The sequence below is a fragment of the Lipophrys pholis genome (assembly GCF_963383615.2).
Source record: "Lipophrys pholis genome assembly, chromosome: 18".
Taxonomy (NCBI): domain Eukaryota; kingdom Metazoa; phylum Chordata; class Actinopteri; order Blenniiformes; family Blenniidae; genus Lipophrys; species Lipophrys pholis.
The window spans coordinates 16048159-16070109 of NC_137646.1; the positions used below are offsets into that span (position 1 = coordinate 16048159).

At 44.4% G+C, this 21951-nt stretch overlaps 1 protein-coding gene across 1 annotated transcript in view; it reads right to left on the minus strand.

Annotated features, from left to right (window-relative positions):
• arap2 (ArfGAP with RhoGAP domain, ankyrin repeat and PH domain 2) overlaps positions 1-21408 on the minus strand; it is a 148979-nt gene extending 127571 nt beyond the window's left edge. Inside the window, exons 1-7 of the mRNA XM_080486352.1 lie at positions 21237-21408; positions 17304-18172; positions 15625-15707; positions 10177-10253; positions 9788-9852; positions 6882-7223; positions 5846-5915 (exon numbers count right to left, since the gene is read on the minus strand). Coding sequence (XP_080342478.1) covers positions 5846-5915; positions 6882-7223; positions 9788-9852; positions 10177-10253; positions 15625-15707; positions 17304-18106 — 1440 coding nt within the window. The 5' untranslated portion in view covers positions 18107-18172; positions 21237-21408. The remainder of the gene's footprint in view (positions 1-5845; positions 5916-6881; positions 7224-9787; positions 9853-10176; positions 10254-15624; positions 15708-17303; positions 18173-21236) is intronic.
• Between the last annotated feature and the right edge of the window lie 543 nt (positions 21409-21951).

Genomic DNA, 21951 nt, shown 5'->3' on the forward strand with positions numbered 1-21951 from the left:
AAATTTCATCTTCAAACCTCCGTCAATAGTGTCTGTTCTCTTTTTTTTTTTTTTCTTCTTCTTCTTCTGGGAGCACATCTGCGATCGCGTAATGTATTGACGTCGGAAGACCTGCGATCACGCCATGCTTGTCGGTTACACTTTCAATTATTCCGTATTGTCTCTCACTCGGACAAGGTCATGACTTCAGGCTTTTAAGTCTTAAGGGAATCAAATCCTCACCAAAAGCACTGGAGTCCAAGACGAGCCCGAGCCAAAGTCTGAGGCCGGCTTTTTGAGCTGAAGTCTGGACTGCCTCCAACTCCTAGGTTAAAGCCGCAGTCATTGATTTCTTGTTCTTCTGCCACTTGGGGGGCGGGGGGGGGGGGGACAACAAAACAGGCTGTAAATATAAGCAGCAAAAGCTGACACAATATTATCTTCCTATGCAGATGAACAGCATCCACACCGGGGTTGTAGATTATTTTATTTTTTTCCCAGTCTCAAAGTGCACCATTGTGTACTGCAAATCAAAGACGGGCCGCAATTTCATATCCCGCCCCTCTTACAAGTCAGGTTTGAGCGGGTCAGTTCTTTCAGATGGTGCAAACACTAGTTTGATTTCCAAGTTCGGGGGACTTTTGCATGTTTGTGTTTGCAAGTATGCGCGTGGGTTTTTCTCAAGGTCGTCCGGTTTCCTCCCACGCGGTACGAAGAGAAGGTGGACGGCAGGATGGATGATTAGATCCACGTATGATTGATTGGAGGAATAGGCGGATGGTTCAGGTGATTCGAAACTCAAGGCATTTCACTTATTATACTAGGATTTCCACGAGAGATTACACCCAAGTTGACACAAGTCGCATTCACTCGCAATGTGAAATGTGGGTGTAATGTATGCAAGAGTCCTTTAAAAAACTCATTCAAACTGGTTTAGTCAAACATTTCTAGTAAGTTCTCACTATTACAATTGACTTTTGTTTATCCAATCGTTGCCTCACCATTAATTAAAACAGCTGGTTTCAGTTAGTTACCAACTGTTAGTGACGGGCATGGTGCCCGTCACTAACAGTTTACTTTTATTAGTTTTTTAATCTGCTGCCAGATGAAACAGATGCACAACTGGTATGAGACTTCAAAGTGACTCAAAAAGTTGCCGTGCGAGTTTTAGGAGGGAATCGCCGAGTTGACAGATGTGAAAACGTCAAGCAAGCCGAGGAAGTCTGAGGACCGGAGGTAAGATGTTGGTGCCGCTCATATCGGGTGCTCTCGCTCATTTTAACCACTTCAATTTAGTTCATTCATTAAAAATATTGATCAAAACTTTAAGTCAACATAGTTTTTTTTCTTCCAGGTTACACATTTAATTGGACTGAGAGTTTGCCTAAATTGTTTCTGTGTCTATATATTGGAATTTTTATTTGTTACATCCACTCACAATAACCCATGCGTTCAGAAATACGCACTACCAATACCCAAGGTATTGAGCGTAGGCATCTATTTTTTTTATTTCCAACATAAACTCCAAAAACATTTGGAACAATTAACAGCCCTCATTAAACCACATTTTACCGAGAACAATTGTTTGTGTAACATCACAACAGTCTACCAGTGTGTGGGAAGAAATAAGAGCAATTAGCAGAGTTTCGAGAGGGAAAATGTTCTTCTATTTTTGTCGAAAAGTATAATACCAGCTGCTCCTCATTTTCCTTCAAAGACACTGGACCTGCGTTCGTCCAATTTGCTCACAATCATTCAACTTAAAACTGTCACTTCAGGCGTAACGTCAAGCGTCAGCACGGCGGCCTCAACAAGATCCGGGAGAATGTGAGTGGAGGAGCTTTCGGGCTCGGCAGGAGAGCTTTTGAACGTCAGACAGACTCCCGAGCTGACAGACCGACACACACAGAGACTGATCTCTGGTCCTAAAACCTCATCTCCCCCTTTGGCCTCCACTCCCGCCTCATCTCCCATCCCCCGCACCCCCCATCCTCTCATCCCTTCATCCCTCGCAGCCATCCACCGCTCCTCTTCCCTTTCACTACCCCGAAGCCAGGCTTTGGACTGTTTTCGCAAACACACACACATATATACACACCTCCACACACACACACACACACACGACACCACATCAAGACCCTGAAGACTACGTCTCCCGAAGGGATCGAACCAAGTCAATCCCGGCGTTGACGAAATCAGGCGAAAGGCGTGATTGATCAGACGGCTTGGAAAGGATGCTGCAGAGAGGGAGAAGTGAGACTGAGGATCTCTCCACTCTCCCACGCCACCTCCGATACCCCTGCGATGACATCACCACGGCCAGAGACCTTCAAGCTGCGACTGCGATTAAGTGCGATTAGTTCTGTCTGGGGCTGAAAGATCCCTGTGGATTTTCAACTACAAAAGATTTTTTGGGGTTTGCTTTCCGGTGGTGAAAGTTGGAGAAATAGAATAAGCATGGGAATATTCCAGCGTGTCGGTTTTTTGTTGTTTTTTTGTGTACAGATATGACAGGGGAAAAGCCTCACGAGCAACTAAAAAAAAAAAAAATACAATAGTATCCTGGACTTTGTCGCAGAGCTTGTAATACTAAACCCTCGAGCTTGACCAAACTGAAATCCAGTTCTCTTTGTGTTCACACACGGACACTTTTCCCCCTCAAGCCGGCAGGTGAAGCACCTGGCAGCTTTTTTTTTAAGGTATGAAGATTATGTTACAAGGCTTTATTCACTTTCTGGATCCGGAGCAGAAGGAACTTTGGGGCTGTTTTAACCAGCTGAGAGCTCACATAAAGTGCTTCAAACAAAACAAAACACGGACAGGTTCCAACACCCGTTATCAGCTTGATTTACACATTTTTGGTCCATGCCGTCTTCACATTTCAATCCAATCGTTTACATTGGGAGACTCAACCGCCGAGGAAGTCTTGGTTCAGAAAGCATCATCCACTATTTAAGAGGAGATTTCTGAAGTATTTCCACCTCTTCATTCAATACATAAAGACTGAACATATACGCTAGTTATCTCTCGAGGAAATGTCTCTGTGAAAATGTTGCATGGGTGGCACAATGGAATAGTGAGCGCTGTCACCTCACAGGAAGAAGACCTGAGTTTGATTCCCAGACTTTAATCTGTTTTATGAGGAGCCAGGATGAATGCAACCAGATATTGCTTGAAGAAACCTATTCACCAGAGCTGATCCAGGATTCTCTAATGTGTTTGTGTGTTGCAGTTGGCAGAGTCGTGAGGCTGGTGTCAAATTACAAGCACAGGAGCGGTGAGTCATTTGTACTGTTAGTCCATGGTCTATTGAAAAGACTCCAATCTTAAAATTGGATTTAGAAGTTGGGCTCAAAACAGTACTTGGGTTTGTAGTGAGCGTATATAAAAAATAAATAAATTAAATAATAGCAACAAATTTTCCATTTTCTGAGCAGACACAACAAGGAACAGAGTACGAACACATCAGAAATACATTTTCAATCTAATCTGTAACCCTCGGCTGACCACAAGACAACCACATTGAAAGGTAACGCTGTATAACAGTCACACACAATAAGAAGAGTCATAACGTCAGAGTGACTGCACCTCTGTGAATCTATCTAAAATTAGCTGCCAATCTATACACACACACACACACACACACACACACACTAACACAAACACACGCACACAGCATGAACCGTTTCTCCTGAACACCGCCGTAAGATCTCTCCAACCGGAATGATCTTGTAATCAGCACAAGTCTGCCGAGACGACTTCTGCACATTTGAACTGGGATGTCACCACAACAGCACGACAACACAAAAAGGTTCCGTTACATGAGAGGTACAGCAATTGCTGCGGTTGCACGCAAACATGGCTCTGCGCTGTTCCAAAGAAGGAGCCGCACAAGCCGAATTTCAATTTCTGACATAAACCAGTTCTGAGAGATTTGCTTGTAATCTTTCTCTACCCCCCGCGCTCGCTCTGTGGAGGTGGCAGTGGGTGGCACAAAGGGCGGCGCAGGGCCTCAGCTGGCCGCACAAAGCGGGGATGACGGAGCGATTGTACTCAACCTCTCCATTCACCCAAAACATGGTGAAGCCCTCTGCTGTCTCAGAGGGGAAGAGTCACATTGGCAGGACTTTAGAAGTCTTTTTAGACTTTAGAAACTCTAAACAACAATTCCAGTTTTCTTACTTACTTACACACACACACACACACACACACACAAACTTTCATCTTTCCAAAGGCTGTCACGGCCGCGTTGACAGTGACACGGAGTATAAAGTGCTGACTCGCTGGCCTCCCTGCCGATTCCCGCCCTGCTGTCGACAGAGCGTGTCCTGATAAATAAAGCAACAAATGCAATGGAAAGAGAAAACCGGGGGAAAGAGGCAAGAGAGCATGGAGGGCTATAATTAGTAAGTGATTAACGAGCAGGCATCAGACAGGTCCCACATCATTGATTGTGATGTTGTGCAGCGCTTCTGCAGCGAAAACAAGCTGGCCCTAGGAAGGGGGGGGGGGTAAGAGGTCACTGCTCACACGCACACACAGAAATGTGTTTGTTCTCACTTGCAAAGCCGCATCCTACGGTCATTAGTGGGAAGATGAAGGTAAAGCACATTGTCAGACTCGAGAATCCAGGATAAAAGCACAGCAAGTCCTTTACAAAAAAACACTGCAATTGCTCGCATAGCGACTGTGTACACTTTAGATTTCTGCTGACCGTCACCAGCTGCATGCAGCGCCGAGCAAAGGAGAAATATTTTAAAAAGGGCCACTTTGGTGAGTTTCGGTCTCGCCAGTGTTGTGCTTTCAGTAGTGGTTTTGAGTCCGTCCTTTTGAGACTTGACTGTTCTTTTCGAGTGTTCGTGACATGGTCCAGAATAGTGGGGAAGTGTAAGTATTACTGTAAATTCAGAGAAATGAAACGGTGACCATATGTTGTGGTTCAACAGTAATCCTGGCACATGGAAAATAACATAAACGTCACAATGCGCTTCTGTCATTGTGTTACATATTCCTCCTGCTGGCTCTTTGAGAGACTCAATACACCACATGGTGGAGAAAAACTTGTATTACAAGACTGACCAGGCTGGGGATAGTTAGTGACAAAATGTTCTTGAGTGTTGTCTTGTATCATTTGGCTTGTTATTTTTAGGTAATACTGATTTTCATCAAACAAAAATATTACGTATTTTTCCTTTCCAATGTATTTTATCATTCAAATTAGAGCCAGTCACATCACAGCGTTTTAATTTAGGAACATGACCAGGGCTGTGGCGATGATCAAATTAGGCGAGGTAAACCTGGTATCTTGTTTTCATATTGCACTGCGTCTTATTTTCAAACTCTCAACCCTCTCACCTCGCCCCAGCCCGTCGTTCTCTTCCTCTAGTGACGAGGCAGCCGACAGTATGCGAAATATCAAACTCCACTATCACAGTGAGGGACGGAGTTCGGAGAAATGCTGAGGGAAGCAAAAACAGAAGTCTTTCCTCTCCCTCACTCTTTTTCTTTCCCTCTTTCTTGTGCAGAGAGCTGGTCAGGTGCCAACATCAATGTACTTTACTGTATGGCTGGGCGGGCATAGAGAGCCCTGGCCCGTCATGCGTGGTGTAATGTCGCTCTGTCCTTGCCCCTGTTCTCTGCTCCGCCAAGCTAATGATGATGACAATGAGAAGGCGGAGGAAAAGAAAGGAACACTTAAGGGGTACTTGGCTCAGCTGCTACTGGTACAGTACAGATTATTTAATGGTAACGTCACAGGGACGCTGTGGGTGTGTCACCAAGGAAGGAGAACCATGGAAGGGAAGTTTGTCCACGAGCCTGCAAGAAGCGAATTTTTAGAGTTCTTTTTTTGTTTTTTCACACCTACCTTGTCATTGTTGTAGTATGCCAGGCTCTTGCCATCAAACCTCACCCATCTCCGTTGAAAAACACAATTCCTGCAAAAATAAATGAATAAATAAATTGAGTCCAGCAAGTTCCCAAATCCACCCAACTATGCCAGCTTTAAGTGCAAGACCCAGCTATACTGTACACTATACACTATACATACTATACAATCCGAAGCAGTCACGGAGACAGTAAATCAGTCATCTGTTCTGCGCAGGTACTCATATTTCATCAAGAGTGCCACTGATTCATTAAAGTCAAGAGTCATATCAACAGCTGTCAATTAGTCTAATCAAAACAAATGACCACTCTCAGTTTGAATACTAAACAGACAGAAGGGAAGGCAGTTTGCCAAACTTCTGCAGATAAGGTGGTGAAATAAACTATAAAAAGGAAGTAAATGATTGATAGCTTTGGTTTCCAACAGCGGCGGTACGTGCTGCACCAAGTAACTCCAGACAGACACGGTAAGCTTTTCCCGGAGAGCCAAACTAGGTAAAGGCAATCACGCTGTGCTCAGCAACACTATACACAAAGGTTATATCCTGTTATTTTCTGCTTTCCTTTTGATTGTGATGATGCTCTGTGTTTCAGTTTGAAGCTTCTGCACGTGCAAGTACTGATCAGGAATACATCAGAAGACAGAAAGAAGAGTACAAAATAAATGTGTCTGCAGACAAATGAGCCAGAAAACAGTTGCTGATGAAGACCCCGTTTACACAGCAGTCTTTCAAGTCAAAACGCATCGCTTTTTTTTGCGGTACAACATCCACAATGGGGAGCACACGGACATTCGTATGGACAGACGACCACGTTGGATTGCTATAATAGCAACTCTCAACTATGAAACTACCAAGTCCCGTGAGACTATAAACTGGGAGTGATGATGTTTTTACCTTGCCGAGCGTAATCTGACATGTGGAAGCAGTCGAAGAGTTGCGCAAACTCCAGAAGTCTCAGGAAACAGGTGAAAGGCGCAGTGAAAGTGAAAATTCATCAACTATGAAGGCACCTACCCTTGAGGCGACAGCTTGTCCAGCCAACCCACTTTGAGCACCTGGCGTTTGGGAGTTCCGTAGAAGCATGCGTAGGGGGAAATGTCAGGCCCGAGGGCGTCTGTAGGCTCGGAGTAGAGGTCGCACTCCACCATGATCGAGGCCTCGTCTTTGGAGCCAGAGGCTGCCGGTCCCGCAGCAGCAGATGTGTCGGTCGTGGAGGCAAAACCGTGGTCCAAACAAACCTGTGGCAAACTGCTGGCATAGTCCTCCAGAGTTGAATACTCTTCTTCGTAAGGGTCCGGGACAGTTGGTGCCGGTGGACACGGTTTCCGCTTGGACTTCAGTTTGGGTGCTTTTTTTCTACAGAATGACAAAATTAAGATTAATTGCATGATTGCGTCACATGTAGCATGCACATAAATTATAGCATGAAAAACCTAATTGAAAAACTAAAGCCATTACAGTTTTAGGAAAACAACAGAAAGAAGGTCTACAGACGGGGTGTCAAACACATTTCAGATGAGGGGATGCATACGGGCGTTTTTACATACTCACCCTGACAGCATGGCTTTGAGGATATTGCTAATTTGCTATCTTTCATGGCAGTAGTACAGACATCTCAGCTCGGGTCTCAGTGTTGTGTTATGTTCGCTATATCTTAAGAAATGTGTTTTAAAAAAATCAGTTTTCTTTGAAATTTTTACAATTTGCTTGGTGGTTTGGCCAGATTGGAGCCTCTTGCTGGTCAGTTTTGGCCCACTGGCCTTATGTTTGACACCCCTGCTCTAAAGGATTTTAAAAATCTGATCAACAAACCATGAAGAGGTAAACAAATTTATGAACTTTAAACTCAGAATGTGGTCCACAGCTGAAGTAACCTTAATGTACAGCCCGCATCCCTCCAAACACAGTTCCAACAGTGCATCAAAATAATAAAACCATTTGACATTATTAGATTTGAAACCGCTTTCCAGAGCGTTGATACAGTGTGTGCAGACTATCAGCCCGTGGAAGCAGAGGAGCTCATCTTCATTCTGAACAATAGCTCACAGACACTGCAGGGTTCATTTCAGGCCAAGTGGTCAAGCTCCGTCATACCACAGTCAAGACAACAGTCCTCTCTTTGATTTCAGCGGTCTACACTCGCTCTAAGAAAATTAAAGCTATATGGGAGTATTAAAAAAAAAACACTCCATTATGAGGATTGGTTGAGTTGAAAGATGTGACGACAAAACATTTTTTTTGCATCTGTATGTTTCAATGATTCTTACATACTGATACACAATCAAAAATTCCCCCCCTATTCTAAAATGATTGCATCTCGGCAAACTGGCGCACCATTGTCTTACAAACGACTTCTCTTTCTTGTACTTTGTGATTTTCAGATGAGCTGAAATCTGCCCGCAACAAATGAAATTCGCTTACCATTAAAACCGAAAGCAGGGCTGAGCCAGCCCCGTTTAAGGTCAAGCTTGTCAGCATGGGTTGACCAGAAACCCATGGGCATCCTCCGCGGACTTCCCAGAAAGTGAATGAGGCTTTTATGGAAAATTGTGATCATTTTCTGCCCCTGGCTGCGGTTCAATAAGCAACAGTTACAATGCCTTCCCTGTGCAACCAAATCATTTGTAACATTTCTGCTGGTGCCTTCAGATGCAGGGCAGAGCCGTTCCATCTTCATACTCTACCCAACTAATCCCAGCCAATCATACAGAAATCATCCTACTGGCTTAGTGGTATTGATTGACACGTTTAAAACTGGAAGAGGAGTGTTTCATAGCCGAGGCTGGAAATAATTACCTGACCCCAAGTCCCCCCACCCCTCCGAATACATCGCCAGGCTGCATGATTTGCAAAGCGGCTCAGCTAATTTCTGCAAAATTGACCAAATATTGTTATCAGCTCTCTTAATGAAGCTACACAACCATAGAGAGGAGTGTTTTTGATGTGATAATTATGAACCATAATTTAAAGTGTAATGAAACTAATGATGCAATGAGGACTAAATCAAATGTAAGACCAGAGTCAGAGTGTGCAAGTTACTGTAGTTTTTCCTTCAACCTTCTGTACTCAAGTTACGTTTTAAAACATGACCTCTTAAATGGAAATAGCAGCCAGACAAGTTTTGTTTTCACGATTTAGTTTCTGATTTAATACAAGTGACTCATGATCCGATGATTAAGCCGGAGTATCCGTGTGTATCACATTTATTTGTGTGCACTTCTGCAGCTGATCATTGAACCACCCGCCAGCAGCAAAACAGGCCTAACAAAAACCTTAAAAGGATGCATAAATAAAAAGAAAAATTGATCACAGACTGTGCACTCTCTTACTTTTACTTCAGTAAAAGAAGTTGCACGTCAAAGTCTTTTGTGACTCAAGAATTCCTATTTGAACTTAAACTGCGAGAACCTTTTCCAATATCGTTTTTTAACTTTCTGAATAAAGGCCCCCGAGCCAGCACCTTCAACGAACGCTATTAACGTCCATGGATTAGACAACCATTACCCGACAGAAAATCCAGCATGAAAGCGAAGCGAATCACTTAGTGCGAGGTGAACTGTGTGTGAGTTTAGAGTTAAATGTGTGAGTTTGAGTCTCAGTGTGTGAAAGGTGACAGCTCTGCTTTACTTCGATTTTTAAAGACACTTCTTTGATGTGTTTTGTCTGGTCTTCCGGTGAAGTAGCTTTAATCCCGTTGTAAGGGAGATAAATTTGATCCCACCCTGCGGTAAAAGTAATTAAGACGGTGAGATGTGCAGAGTTTGGGTGGGGGTGGGGGTGGGGGGGTGGATCACTTCCTTCCCCTGAGCTCATTGTACTCTACCACAAACTGACAAACCACAAACTTTTTTTTCAGTGGTCACCCATTCAGTTCTCTTTTTGAATTCGAAGTACAGTGTGTTCCACTCAGCATACTGTACCTCTGCTTCTTCGGTTTGATCCTGTCCTTGAAGCCCTTCTGCAGCCCTTCTTTAGCGCCCTGCACCTATAGAGCACGGACGGAGATTAGCATCAGATGAGAAGAAAGTGTCCATCTTTCAGTCAGACAGCGTTATCGCGTCGCCGCACTAAACTATGTTAACTTTAGTGGCGAGGTGACATTTCCATTAACCTCCGGGGGCAAACTGAAACAAGCACATTTTCCACTCTGCTATGTGTCCATGGCGACAACATTAACACAAGAGGGGGAAGTCTGGCGGGCAGGCTACGGCTGAAACGCCAACGATCTTGCTGAAGATCTGAGAAATGTCTGTTCCTCTTAGCGAAGCCGCTACTCACTGTCCGCCGGAGGGAGTGTGTGCTGTCTTACCGCAGCACTTTGAGGGTTGTTGTACAGGAATGTCTCTCCGTAGGGAGCAATAGGCGTCAAGGTCCTTTGAAGAGGAGCTAAAGAGGACACAGAGACATAACACATTGGCGGTATTGTCACAGAGCACTGTGTGAAAGCTCAAGAGGGGAAGGGAAATATCCTAACTGGATTGTTCTGGTTTTAATTTTCACTCAGATATTCTGGTGTCCTTTGATTAAACCTGAGGTGAATAAATACATTCACCTCTGATCTTGATCCACGTCAACAATTAAATGTTGCTATCCGCAAGCCTATCTCTCTGCCCCGGAACCTCGTTCCCCACCAAAATGGGAGCGTGATCCTGCTCAGCCTGCCTAAAACAGACGCGGCCCCTGCCAAGATCATTTTTCTGCCTCGGCTCCATCAGGGGACTGTGGCCGGTGGTCGGTGGAGGCGAAGATGAAGAAGAAGAGCGGAGAGAGTCTGGCCAGACACTATTAGTCTGGAGACCCCGGGCCACCCTGCGTGGGCCGCTGCCTGTCACTGTGAAAAATGACACCGCCCTCTCCTGAGGATTGCGAGGGCCAGAAGATGCCGCCACAGGGCTCGGCGCGCGCACACGCACGCACACGCACACACACACACACACACACACACACACACACACACACACACACACACACACACACACACACACACACACACACACACACACACACACACACACACACACACACACACACACACACACACACACACACACACACACACACACACACACACACACACACACACACACACACACACACACACACACACACACACACACACACACACACACACACACACACACACACACACACACACACACACACACACACACACACACACACACACACACACACACACGGAGGAACAGATCGGCACGCGGGCAGAAGCGTACAGAGATCAAAACACCGGCAGACACATAAAGACACCCGGAGACAAACACAGACATAAAAGGATGGACGGCGAAATAATCAAACCCTCGGACTCGTGTTCCCACAGACGTGAATGTAGCACTTTCTCAAGCTGTGCGGACACACACTTCCAGACAACGCAGACCATTTTCAGAAGGGCATAAAGGGCATGTACGGGGCCTGGTAAGCTTTATGAAGGGGTCAGTTTACTTGATTATAGAATCCACTCCAACACAGAGGCCCTCCCTGGACGGGCTCGGTGGGCGGATTGCGACCATCAATCATCATCTATCTGTCGACCTTCTGGCCACTCTCGAGTTCCTCCGGGGTCCGCCGGACGCCACTGTACTCAATTCCTGTCTGATTCCCTCTATTCTTCCCTCACTAGCTGCGTCTCTGCCTTCTGCCTTTTTTTTTTTTTTTTGTTTCTTTCAGTAGACCATGCAGCTTCTTTATCTGCTCCTGACCAGACTGTCAAGTCGCAGACTGGGAAGCGACCTAGATGCACGCCATCAGCTCGGAGCTAGCCAGGAGATTGATTTTGCTCTGAATGTAGTCCCATGTCTTTTAAGTCGCGGAGTTACAGGTCACTTTGTTATTATCACTTGTTTGTGACACTCACACACCCATAGAGGACACGCCGCCGCCGCGATCGGAATTCAAATCAGTTACCCAACAGTTTATTATTTCAGTCACTTGCTCCCCGAATGTAGAAGCGAGGAGGTCAAGAAAAAGACAAGACAAAAGTAGTTTTTAGTGTTTTTCGCCCTTGTTATTCATAATGATGTTAACAATAGGTGCTGCTGCTATTATCACATTGATTACTATTGCCATCACGGTCCAAAAGTTCACTGTTGTAGCAGCCTGCATCCACAAATGAAGACTGGAACTACTTTTTGTCACTTTGAGTGACAAACATTCAAGCAAAAAGGGATCCCACTCCAGCTTTTTTAAACTTCATATATCCAGGCAAATGTTTAACGTTTAGTTAACTTTCATGTCATGGTCCTGAGCATTAACACAATCGCAGAAAATCTACAAACGCCTTATTGTCGAAACTAAACATGTTTCTTTAGTTGTTTGGCTGATCATGTGACGTGTATAAAGCAATTATTATGATGTGAAACTATATCAGTACATACATTCTGGGATGACCTCATGCTCTGTATGACAAGCACACTGTTAAAAAAAGTTTAAATGATCTTAAAAAAGAAATTGCATGTACTCTTAATCCACATGGTGCATTTAATTGAGGAATGATTCTCCACCACGGCATCTGCAACACAATTGAGTGTGCTTGCAGTAAGCAATGGTTTGCTTATCAAAAGTGTTTTTTCACACATTTCTTAGGAGTAGCAGACACAACACACCAGTGATGCTGCCAAGAAATCGAGCCGCGTCATTCCAAGCAAACTAGCATTAGTCTTAAAGCCGTGCAATCACGTTGAGTTTGTAAAAACATGCAGAATAATGCACCAGAAGGTTTTAGTAAAATTTGCTTTATGTTGAGATTGTCATCATTTTTGGTAGTAATCACTGATTTTGTGAAAATACTGACATTTTGGTCACATATACTCTGTGCCACAACAAAAGACAAACTTTAAATCTAAACTTTATTATGTCACTATTTTACTGGTGCGGCCCACTCAGGATGAAATTGGGCTGCATGTGGCCCCTGAACTAAAATGTGTCTGACACGCCTGACCTGAAAATAATGTGGTTAAGATCCTGGAGAGACCTAGACCCAAAGCCCCGACCTCAATCCCATGGAAAGTTTGCGAGTTTAAACAGAAAAAGCAACAGTGAGCACAAAGGCCGACAAAACCGGGCTTTGCAACATCAGCTCTGTCAGAAGGAATAAGCCAAACTCACTAACTTACTGAGAGAGTTTTCCAGCTAACCAGTTTAAAAGCAAAGCTACCAAATAGTAACAAGGTGTGTGTGAGCTTCTGACCCTCTCAGTAAAAAGTTAAAAGAGCTGAAACACAAGAACCTTTTACAAAGTTCACTTTTTTTTCGATAAGAAAACTTCATTAAAAAGAAAAAAAAAATCTACAAAATTCTGACATTTTGTTAGATACTAACGCATGAAAGAAGCAACATTTCTAAACTTTAACCGTTTCTGAGAATAATACAATCTGAAATTCAACTGAATTGAATGAAACTTAAGTCTTCAATGGACTTGAGCTTAAATCAAAACCCAGTTGTGCCTCCATCCATCCATCCATCCATCCTCCAACCTGCTTTCTCCATCTCGGGATTGCAGCGTGAACGTGGGTGAGGGAGGGGATAAAACAAGCAAGTGGCATACAAAGAGGCCACAAAGCAAAACCCTGAGGCGACAGTGCCAACTATGTGACTCCGCAGTGCATTTGTTTCAATTAGTACTGTGACTGCTTCTCATAGAAGTTTGAATAATATCGTGCCGCAGAAGGACGTACAGCGACGATCGGGACTCTTCCAAAGGCTTTTGTCACCGCATCGCTCAATTTAACGATTAAACTTTCGGCCCTAATTTCATTTTTCGCCCTCCACTGGAGGAAAACAAGATGAAGCGAGAGAGAGGGAGGGGTGGCAGGTTGTTTTGGTTTTTTTTTCTTCCCATTTCTGTTTATGAGTGCGTGTAACCTTTTAAAGTTCCAGTAAAAAAAAGGTCTCACTTCTACACAGAGAATAAACCAGCGCACGAAAGCAAGACCTGCAGTTTCCCCAAATCGACCACACGGTTTGGGTCCATTTGTTAAAAAAGAAACCGCAATTTGTATTTATGTTTCGCTTACTGGTGTCGTCTTGGGAAACCTGCATGGGTTTCTGGGATATCAAAGATGGCGTCACAGCAGCGCCAGCCAAAAATATCAACATTTTGACAGATTTCGCCCAATAAAAAAAATAAAAAAACTTTCTCAAAGAGGTCGTGTTCAAGCCACAAGAAAAGTCTTAAATGTTGCGAAACTGATCGTTAAATCGTTTTTCTAGTTGCAAATCGAGATCTCGCGAGATCAAGTGCACAAACAGGATCTTGTGGCGTTTTCGTGACGCTAAGGTGTGAACAAATCCGTGTCTGTTCCATGAAATTATTATGCTGGAAATATATGTTTGTATGAGCGTAATGACAAATATAACAGTTGCTTTAAAAGTACCTTTATGTCAACAGTAAAATAAATTAAGACCTGGTTCTACCCGTTACGTATAAAGGCTGGTTTGTGTGCAAAGCCTTTAAAAATTTGGCAAATAATAAACATTCCAAAGAAGAACTGTTGATCGTGCGTTTTGGGAAACAAGTTATTTTGCTCAGAGCTGAAAAAACAAACACGCCTCAAAATTGTGAAGCTTAAAGAGAGATTTCAGCGTTTAGGATTACATGTCGGGATATTAAAAGGATTTACAAAGATACCACCACCAACAGCTATTAGTGCTTTATACAAAACATGTTTTAATTATTGAAGCATCTCCACTGCCGGCTGAGCTATTAAAAAAAAGCAGTTTTCTCCACGAGATTTCACTTTGGAAAATAAGAAGGAAAAAAAAAATTAAATAAAAACATTTCTGCAGGAGAAAGAGCTGCGTGGTAATTAAAATTCTGCCGGCTCTCAGCAGCCAGTTTTGATTGAATACAACAATCACTGCGTGAAACGACACCAAACTGCTCTGAATGTCATCTCGGAATAAACTCTTCAAATATGCTCGGGTGAAAAATGATATGTCAAATAGTGCCTTGGCGAGACCTCGCTGCGAAGGGAGCTTTCGCATGCTCGTGGAGCTCCCCGATCCCCAGCTCTGGGACCGCCTCGGCTCCCCCTCTTCCTTCCTCTGTAACGCTCAGTGTTTTGCATCCATCCCCTCCTCGCTCCTCCCAACCCGCTTCACTGTCTCGCCTCTTCTGCCTCTCAAGTGTCGCTCCCCGTCTTGTTGCGCGCAGGGAGACAGTCGAAGAAGCGAGGCCTGCCGAGAGAACGCCGCAGTGAAAGCTGCACGGAGGCGAGAGGGAGATCTGCCAATTCGCCACACGCTGTGGTCAAATGTGACTCCGGACACCACTGGCGGCGTTTACCCACGCGTTCGCCGTCATCACAGGAATGTGTCATAAAGTCTTCGGGGAGCGCGCAGAAAAGGGGCAGAGGCTGTGTGGGGTTCCGAAACACATTTGTAGTCGTCGTACTACTACAAGCCTGCGTGTTGTCAGCAAAGTTCAACAACCTCCGAAAAACTTGGGAGAGCAGCGCAGCAGAAAGAACACACCCGGGCCTCACGAAGGGACAAGGTGTGTGAGAGAGCATATTCCCGGTGAGATAAGCACTTCGAATCAGGGGTGGGGGTGGGGGGGGGGGTTCCCACGACACAGCAGCCCTCCCCCTCGTCTGCCTCACAGCCGCCCCGTCCCACTCCCGCACACCACCCTCATCTCCTCTCCCTACTTTCATCCGGGCAAACAAGTGCACCGCCAACTCCGCTGCCGAATGAAATATTCATAGCGGAGATAAAGCGGATGCAGCTGAAAGGCTGTGTGTACCTTTCTGTATGCCGTTTGCACCGGTGGGACCGTCGGAGCCGGTTAGGTGTTCGGGGCTGGTTGTTTGCGCTGGTGGTGCGCTCCTGAAGGAGGAAGGAAAATAAGTGGATTAGAGCCACCAGTGTAGCACGTAGTGGGGGTGGGGGGGGGAGGAAAAAAATATATATGGAAAGTCCTTCAGAAGAGAGACGTAGAACTTTAAAAGTTAGTTTTGCAGTTCAGAAGCACAACAACGTATAGAGGGAGTGGGTTTTAATGCATGTCGACTGCAGAACTGAATATGAAACCAGAGGCCTCGGGTGTTCCATCAGCGTCAATCGCAAAAATCAGACGGAAAGATTTGTTTTTAAATTCATGCCGTGCCGGCGTTTTCACATTACTGCTCTCACTTGTTTGATTAGTTTGTAAAAACTGCTATGAAACTACCAAAAAGTTTAACTTCCTGCTTTAAAAGGAATAGCGCCGGGGATTCTTTCGAGACATTGCCCCGCTTCGTATTCGGACGCCCGCCGGGAGTTCAGATACTAAATCAGCCTGGACAGACGAGGAAATAAACTGCAAGAATCCAAGTATATTTGTGTATATTACTCCCAGGCAGGGTTTGCAAAGCTCTTTAAGAGATGTGTGACAATTTTGTACTTTTTTTCTCCCAGTCATTTATCAGCCAACACGTGAGATTTTGGCCACTTTGACACAGACTTGATTTCAAAAATGACACATAATAGTATTTGTTAGTACCAACTTTAAAGCTCACCAAAGTATGAAAAAGTACCCAAATTAAACTTAGAAAACTTAGGTGACCCCACCACTACGTACAATGAAAAAATGTAATAAATACAAAATGAAGGAAGCTCACTACACGCTATATCTTGAAATACAGTTTCTTTATATTCTGTTATGATGACTTATTTCTCTGAGGATGAACTCTTTGGGCTTCGACACGGTCTCCGGTGTTTGGTGGACCGGTGCCGCTTTAGCTTATAAGGTTTCAAACTTCCATGGCATCCGGCTCTAATTGTGTCTGTTGTTTTGATGGAGTCATATTCTTCGGAACTTTCTTTGGACACTATTTCATTTAAACCTACGAGGGTTTTGAGATATGCTTGAATAGATAAGACATTTATAACGCAAACCTGACACTAAAACTTAGGTTTGTGAAATCACTGCTCGATGGGGTTCAAAATAGACGATAAAATAGATATAACAAGGACTGGATCAAAGTCAGAAAATGGGACCAGATGTAAAATAAATACTAGCAAGGGTCAGAGGTCGACATTAAACAGAACAGAACTTTAGCACTTTTGCGAAGTTTCCCCAAATCGGATTTTTCAAGGTGACACAAAATCGAGATCACCCTTTAAGTAAAAAACAAACAAACTGATGCTCAGCTTTAGATTAGTCATGTGCGACAAGACAGCTTAAAGTCAGGAAGTCATGCTGAAATTAAGCAGAGGCGGCTTAAATCACATCGGAACTAAATTCATACGTCTCCAGTGACAATCCTCTTTAGCGTAGCAATAACTTTTACATTTACAACAATGTTGACGTTTTTAAAAACCTCACCGCATCATGTGCTAATGTATACCTTTACTTGAAACAGACTTTTTTTTTTTTTCATCCAACACAATAAAGCAGATAAAGACAAATATCAAATGACAATAATTCAACGTGTGCCGTACCTGTCCTGAAGCAGCGCCGCAATCTGGTTGGGGATTTCAGGGACAGGCCGGTGCCTCAATCGGTAAGAGCGAGTCGGTCTTGGACCTCCAGGACCCTTACAGCTGGGCTGCACCTCATAAATTGAGTTTTCAACCATTTCCCCAACAAAAACACAGTCGCCTTCAGTCACCGAGGAGTGAGGATCTTCCACTTCGGCGCTGGAGGGGACGGGGCCTTCTGTGGATATCTCCTCATCTGAAGGTATTTCAGAGGCAGCGAGAGACTCATCGCTGCTGCTGCTGCTGCTGGTGTGTATGGATGGTGGTGTAGTGGGATGTGCAGTCAAAGACGCCTGGCTCTTTTGAATGTTGCGGGGAGCCGGTTGAGGCAGAGAGACATATTTGTTCTCAGCTTCTGTTCCAAAATCTGCTCCTGGAGGTAAAGTGCGACTCCCCTCGGATTCCCGCTCCCTCTTCTCCGTTGGAAGTGGATGCTCATACGATGTCCCCCTCTTTGTGTCTTTCAGAAAGATATGTCTCGGGCGTGGCACGGGCTTCCTTTGCGTATTTTTACCGTCTAAACTTCCGTCATCGTCTTCCCCTTCGCTCTCCTGCTTCACCCCGAGTGCCTCCAAACTTCGAAGGATCCTCCTACGGTGGCCTGTAGGCAGAACTCTGAGCACCAGGAGACGATCGTCCGTCAGGTTCTTGCAGTCTTCCAGACATTGATAGCCTCCTTGCTGGAAGCATGAGATGTACTGGGTCAGGCGGAGGGTGGACAGCCACTCCGTGATTTCAGGGCAGGGTTCTGGAGGCTCCAACATGGTGCTCTAATCCCACGTCCGTGCCATTTGGAAGAAACTCTCGAGGAAAATTTCCGGATTTATACTCTGTAGGAAGACAGACAAATTAAGATCAGTAGTCCATTGCACAGTTACGAAAGCCTCATTTGTCCTCGATGTTAGTCAATAACAGGCTTTTATATAATAAAAGGCTTCCCGCTCTTCTCTTCATCTTTGGCCCAGTATGTTAAATTAGTGAGACGCTCGCTAGTGTATTGAACGTCAAACGCTCAATCATTTACACTATTTGAATCACACGTATCGGTTTCCATTCATACAAAGAGCTTAAATGAGCCTTCACAGCCAAAAAGCTAAAAAAATAAATAAATAAAAAAATCAATCACATCTTTTGAGAGTTGCACATATTGAACTATTTGATCACAATGACCAACTTTGGTCCCTGAAACATAAAACGCCGATGCTCCAGCCTGAAGGTGTGTTGGCCCAGCTGTGCGTAAAGCAACGGAGAAACACAAACATCCTGTGAAGCACACGATCAAACACATTACGAGTGTTTAATACAAAAGCAAAGCGCCCGGGAGGCAACCCGCCTGTGCATATCACTCACATAACAAAAGCAACACAGTCATGGTGTGAACCAGTGCGTTTATTTAACCTGCTTACAATGAGATATATTAAGAGGTTTGACACAACATAGCCTAGACGTTGTAATGCTTTCTCGTGGATTTCACACCAATAACTTTCCAATTTAGAAATCAAAAACCGCATGTACATTAAATCTAACAGTAAGTGAGCGGACATGATGGTCAACATAACCACAGCTCTTTACAACACTCCTGAATGAAGCAGCAGGAAACGGCAATACATATTGTGACACAGTGTGCCACCACCATAACCTTTACAGTCAGGTTTTGCTGAGTTACACTGTAAGCCAATCAATTGTAATTGAATACAACTGAGAAGTTATGCACCCCCCCACCCCCCCACCCCCACACTACCACTACTAAGCAAACCAGGTTTTTCAATTTAGCTATATATTGCATTTATTTTCCTGCACAATGTTAGAAATTCACTAATGGCAAATCGTTGCTAATGTGCTCTTTGATTCTTTCATCTTTTCAAAGTTGAGAACCAATAAATACATAATGCCGCAGAGACGCTCACCCACGGTCTTATTTCGAAGCTCGCACTTGACGCTCCAAAGTTCAGAAACATCAGCATCAACCTATTGCTGCGGCCACTTCTCCTTTGGGCTGTAAACCTACAGCTTGCAGAGGACCTGAAGTGTTACTTCTGCTTTCAAGTAAACACAATATTTAGTGGCAGAAATGTGTGAACATTCAGTGTGTAGGCGGTTCGCAGATTTCCGGCTATTTTATGTCAGAAGCTTGACAGCATCATTTAAATTTTTGCTACAAATTTGCTCGTGTTAATTTTGCTGATATCATCAAGCCTCAGTTCACCCTCGATGTGAATTAGTGAATTACTAATGTGAATTAGAAAACTCTTCAGGGTGAGTTTATGCATAACACAACAGCTATAGGAGAGGTTGTTTTTTTTCTTCTTTATTTCAATGTGTTTTGCACAAGAAGGCATAATTGGGAAGGGGGGGAATCCATACATGCTTCAAGAGAACATGCAAACTCCACATTGAAATTCCCACCTCAAGCATTCATGACCAGTCTGGAGCCTGAGCTTTCGCCTCAATCGAAGCTGAAACTTACTATTTATTCGGTGTATCCAAAACATTACTTTTTTTTAGCAACACACTTGAGTTGCCATACATTGAATTTTTTAAGGATTAACACAAAATGCACATGACAGCACACGACTGTAACCATCCTTACAGTTACAGAGTGGGCAGTGGAATAGTACGAGTTAAATGCAGAGAAATAATTTCTCCGAGTGGATCGATAAAGTAACTCAGATTTACAAAAGAGAAGAAAAGCGATATCCAAACAGTTAACCCTGCTGCATTTAGCAGGCAGGGGCCTGCATTGGTTCACAGCCAGAGGAGGAACAGCAGAAAAGCTTGCCAGCACATTATGACCTGGCCTGAACCACATCTCTGCCTTTTTAGCACTCATACACCCACACACACACACACACACACACACACACACACACACACACACAACTGCACAGCAAACACAAACAGCACACTACAAAGCGCACACGTTGGGCAAACATAATCAAAGGTTTGGATATAGGAGGTTTGGTCTACAGCTACTTGTGCAGTGTGGGAGACCACAGACAGTGGAGATCAATAGCAGAGAGCAAAAAGACAACTTCAATGGATTAGCAGCTTTCACATCTTTCGCCCTCACTCTCACACACATACAGGGACGAGGTTACATGTGAAGACACAAAGTAGCTCCTCACAATAGGACATTGGAGCGGTTCATTGTGTCCTCAGCAGAAAGCATGGCTGCCACCGCAGGGAAAGGGAAGGCAGGTGTGTGTGTGTGTGTGTGTGTGTGTGTGTGTGTGTGTGTGTGTGTGTGTGTGTGTGTGTGTGTGTGTGTGTGTGTGTGTGTGTGTGTGTGTGTGTGTGTGTGTGTGTGTGTGTGTGTGTGTGTGTGTGTGTGTGTCACCCTCCATCATAGGTATGGTGGTTACACAGTGCAAGCAATGAGTCACAGCATTCACGCCCCTGCATGCACACTCACATCTCCACCTCATACCTCTACATATCCCTCAGCCAACCACTTTGAACAAAGTCCAAATGATATCCTCTTCCTGATTGCAGGAATCAGACCTGTGGATAGATTAAATGAAATGTACAAGAGTTTATAAGATATTAGTTTTAGGAAATCAATGTCGCGGAAAATTATTGAGGCGTTTTCATTGGCGCAAGCAGCAGCGGTTTGCACGTGTGAGATTGTGTGTTTACTCTTGAGGAAAGAAGGCATTACGCCACCACGGTATAATGTAAGCGATGGCAATTAGAGCCTGAACTACAATGTGCGCCTTCACATTCTCACTGCATGTAATCTAACGTGATTAAAAACTCTGCGGGGGCTCTAAAGTGTTGCACAAACAGCCTTAAAAAACCAAAAAAAAAACCTTCTATTGCCTCCTTTTTAATCTCGCTTCATCCTGCGTGTTGACGCACAAGCTTCAGCGTGTCTGTTAGTTTGGTAAAACTCACCTGCGGCTGAGAGAGACAGCGGGGAACCTCGGGACTGATCCGCGCACCTTTTGCGCATTAATTCCCGCGGCTACTCACAATCACATTGGGGCTGCGGTGACTTTCTTAACTGGTTGTTTGACACTGAGCTCTGTTTCCGTTGTTGAGAGTAACGTCCACGCCCATTGGAGGGGCTGAAGGGCCAACAGAGTGGAGCAGAAGTCACCTTCCCCTTCGTGCGCTCTGCTCTGCTGCTCAACTCTGCAGCCTCCAAAAGTGCGTAAATGCGCCTCAATGCACGCGTTGACAGAGATAGAACTGGTGGCAGGGACCGCGTTAAAGGACGTGTCTCGCATGGCACGGTGGAAGTAAAAGAAGGAGAAGAAAACAAAACAAAACAAGGAAACAGCAAAGTGGAAGCTCTGGTGATGTTTTGTTGGAAAGGACTCGCATGTCCTGACTTGATCTGGAGGCCCGCAGGCTATGGATTCAACACGAGCAGGAATGCATCTGAATGCACATGTTTGTTTTTGATTTGCGATGATTCATGCATATATCTGTCTAACCATCCACATACACATATATGCACGTGTATACATAACCACATATATAAACCCCTTGTAAATAAATCTATTTGAATTCACTTATATACTTACACAGAAATGCACATATCGTACAAATATCTAGTCTAACGTGGGTGAAAAGGGGCAGGAAGAACTAAAACTTCCGTATCCCT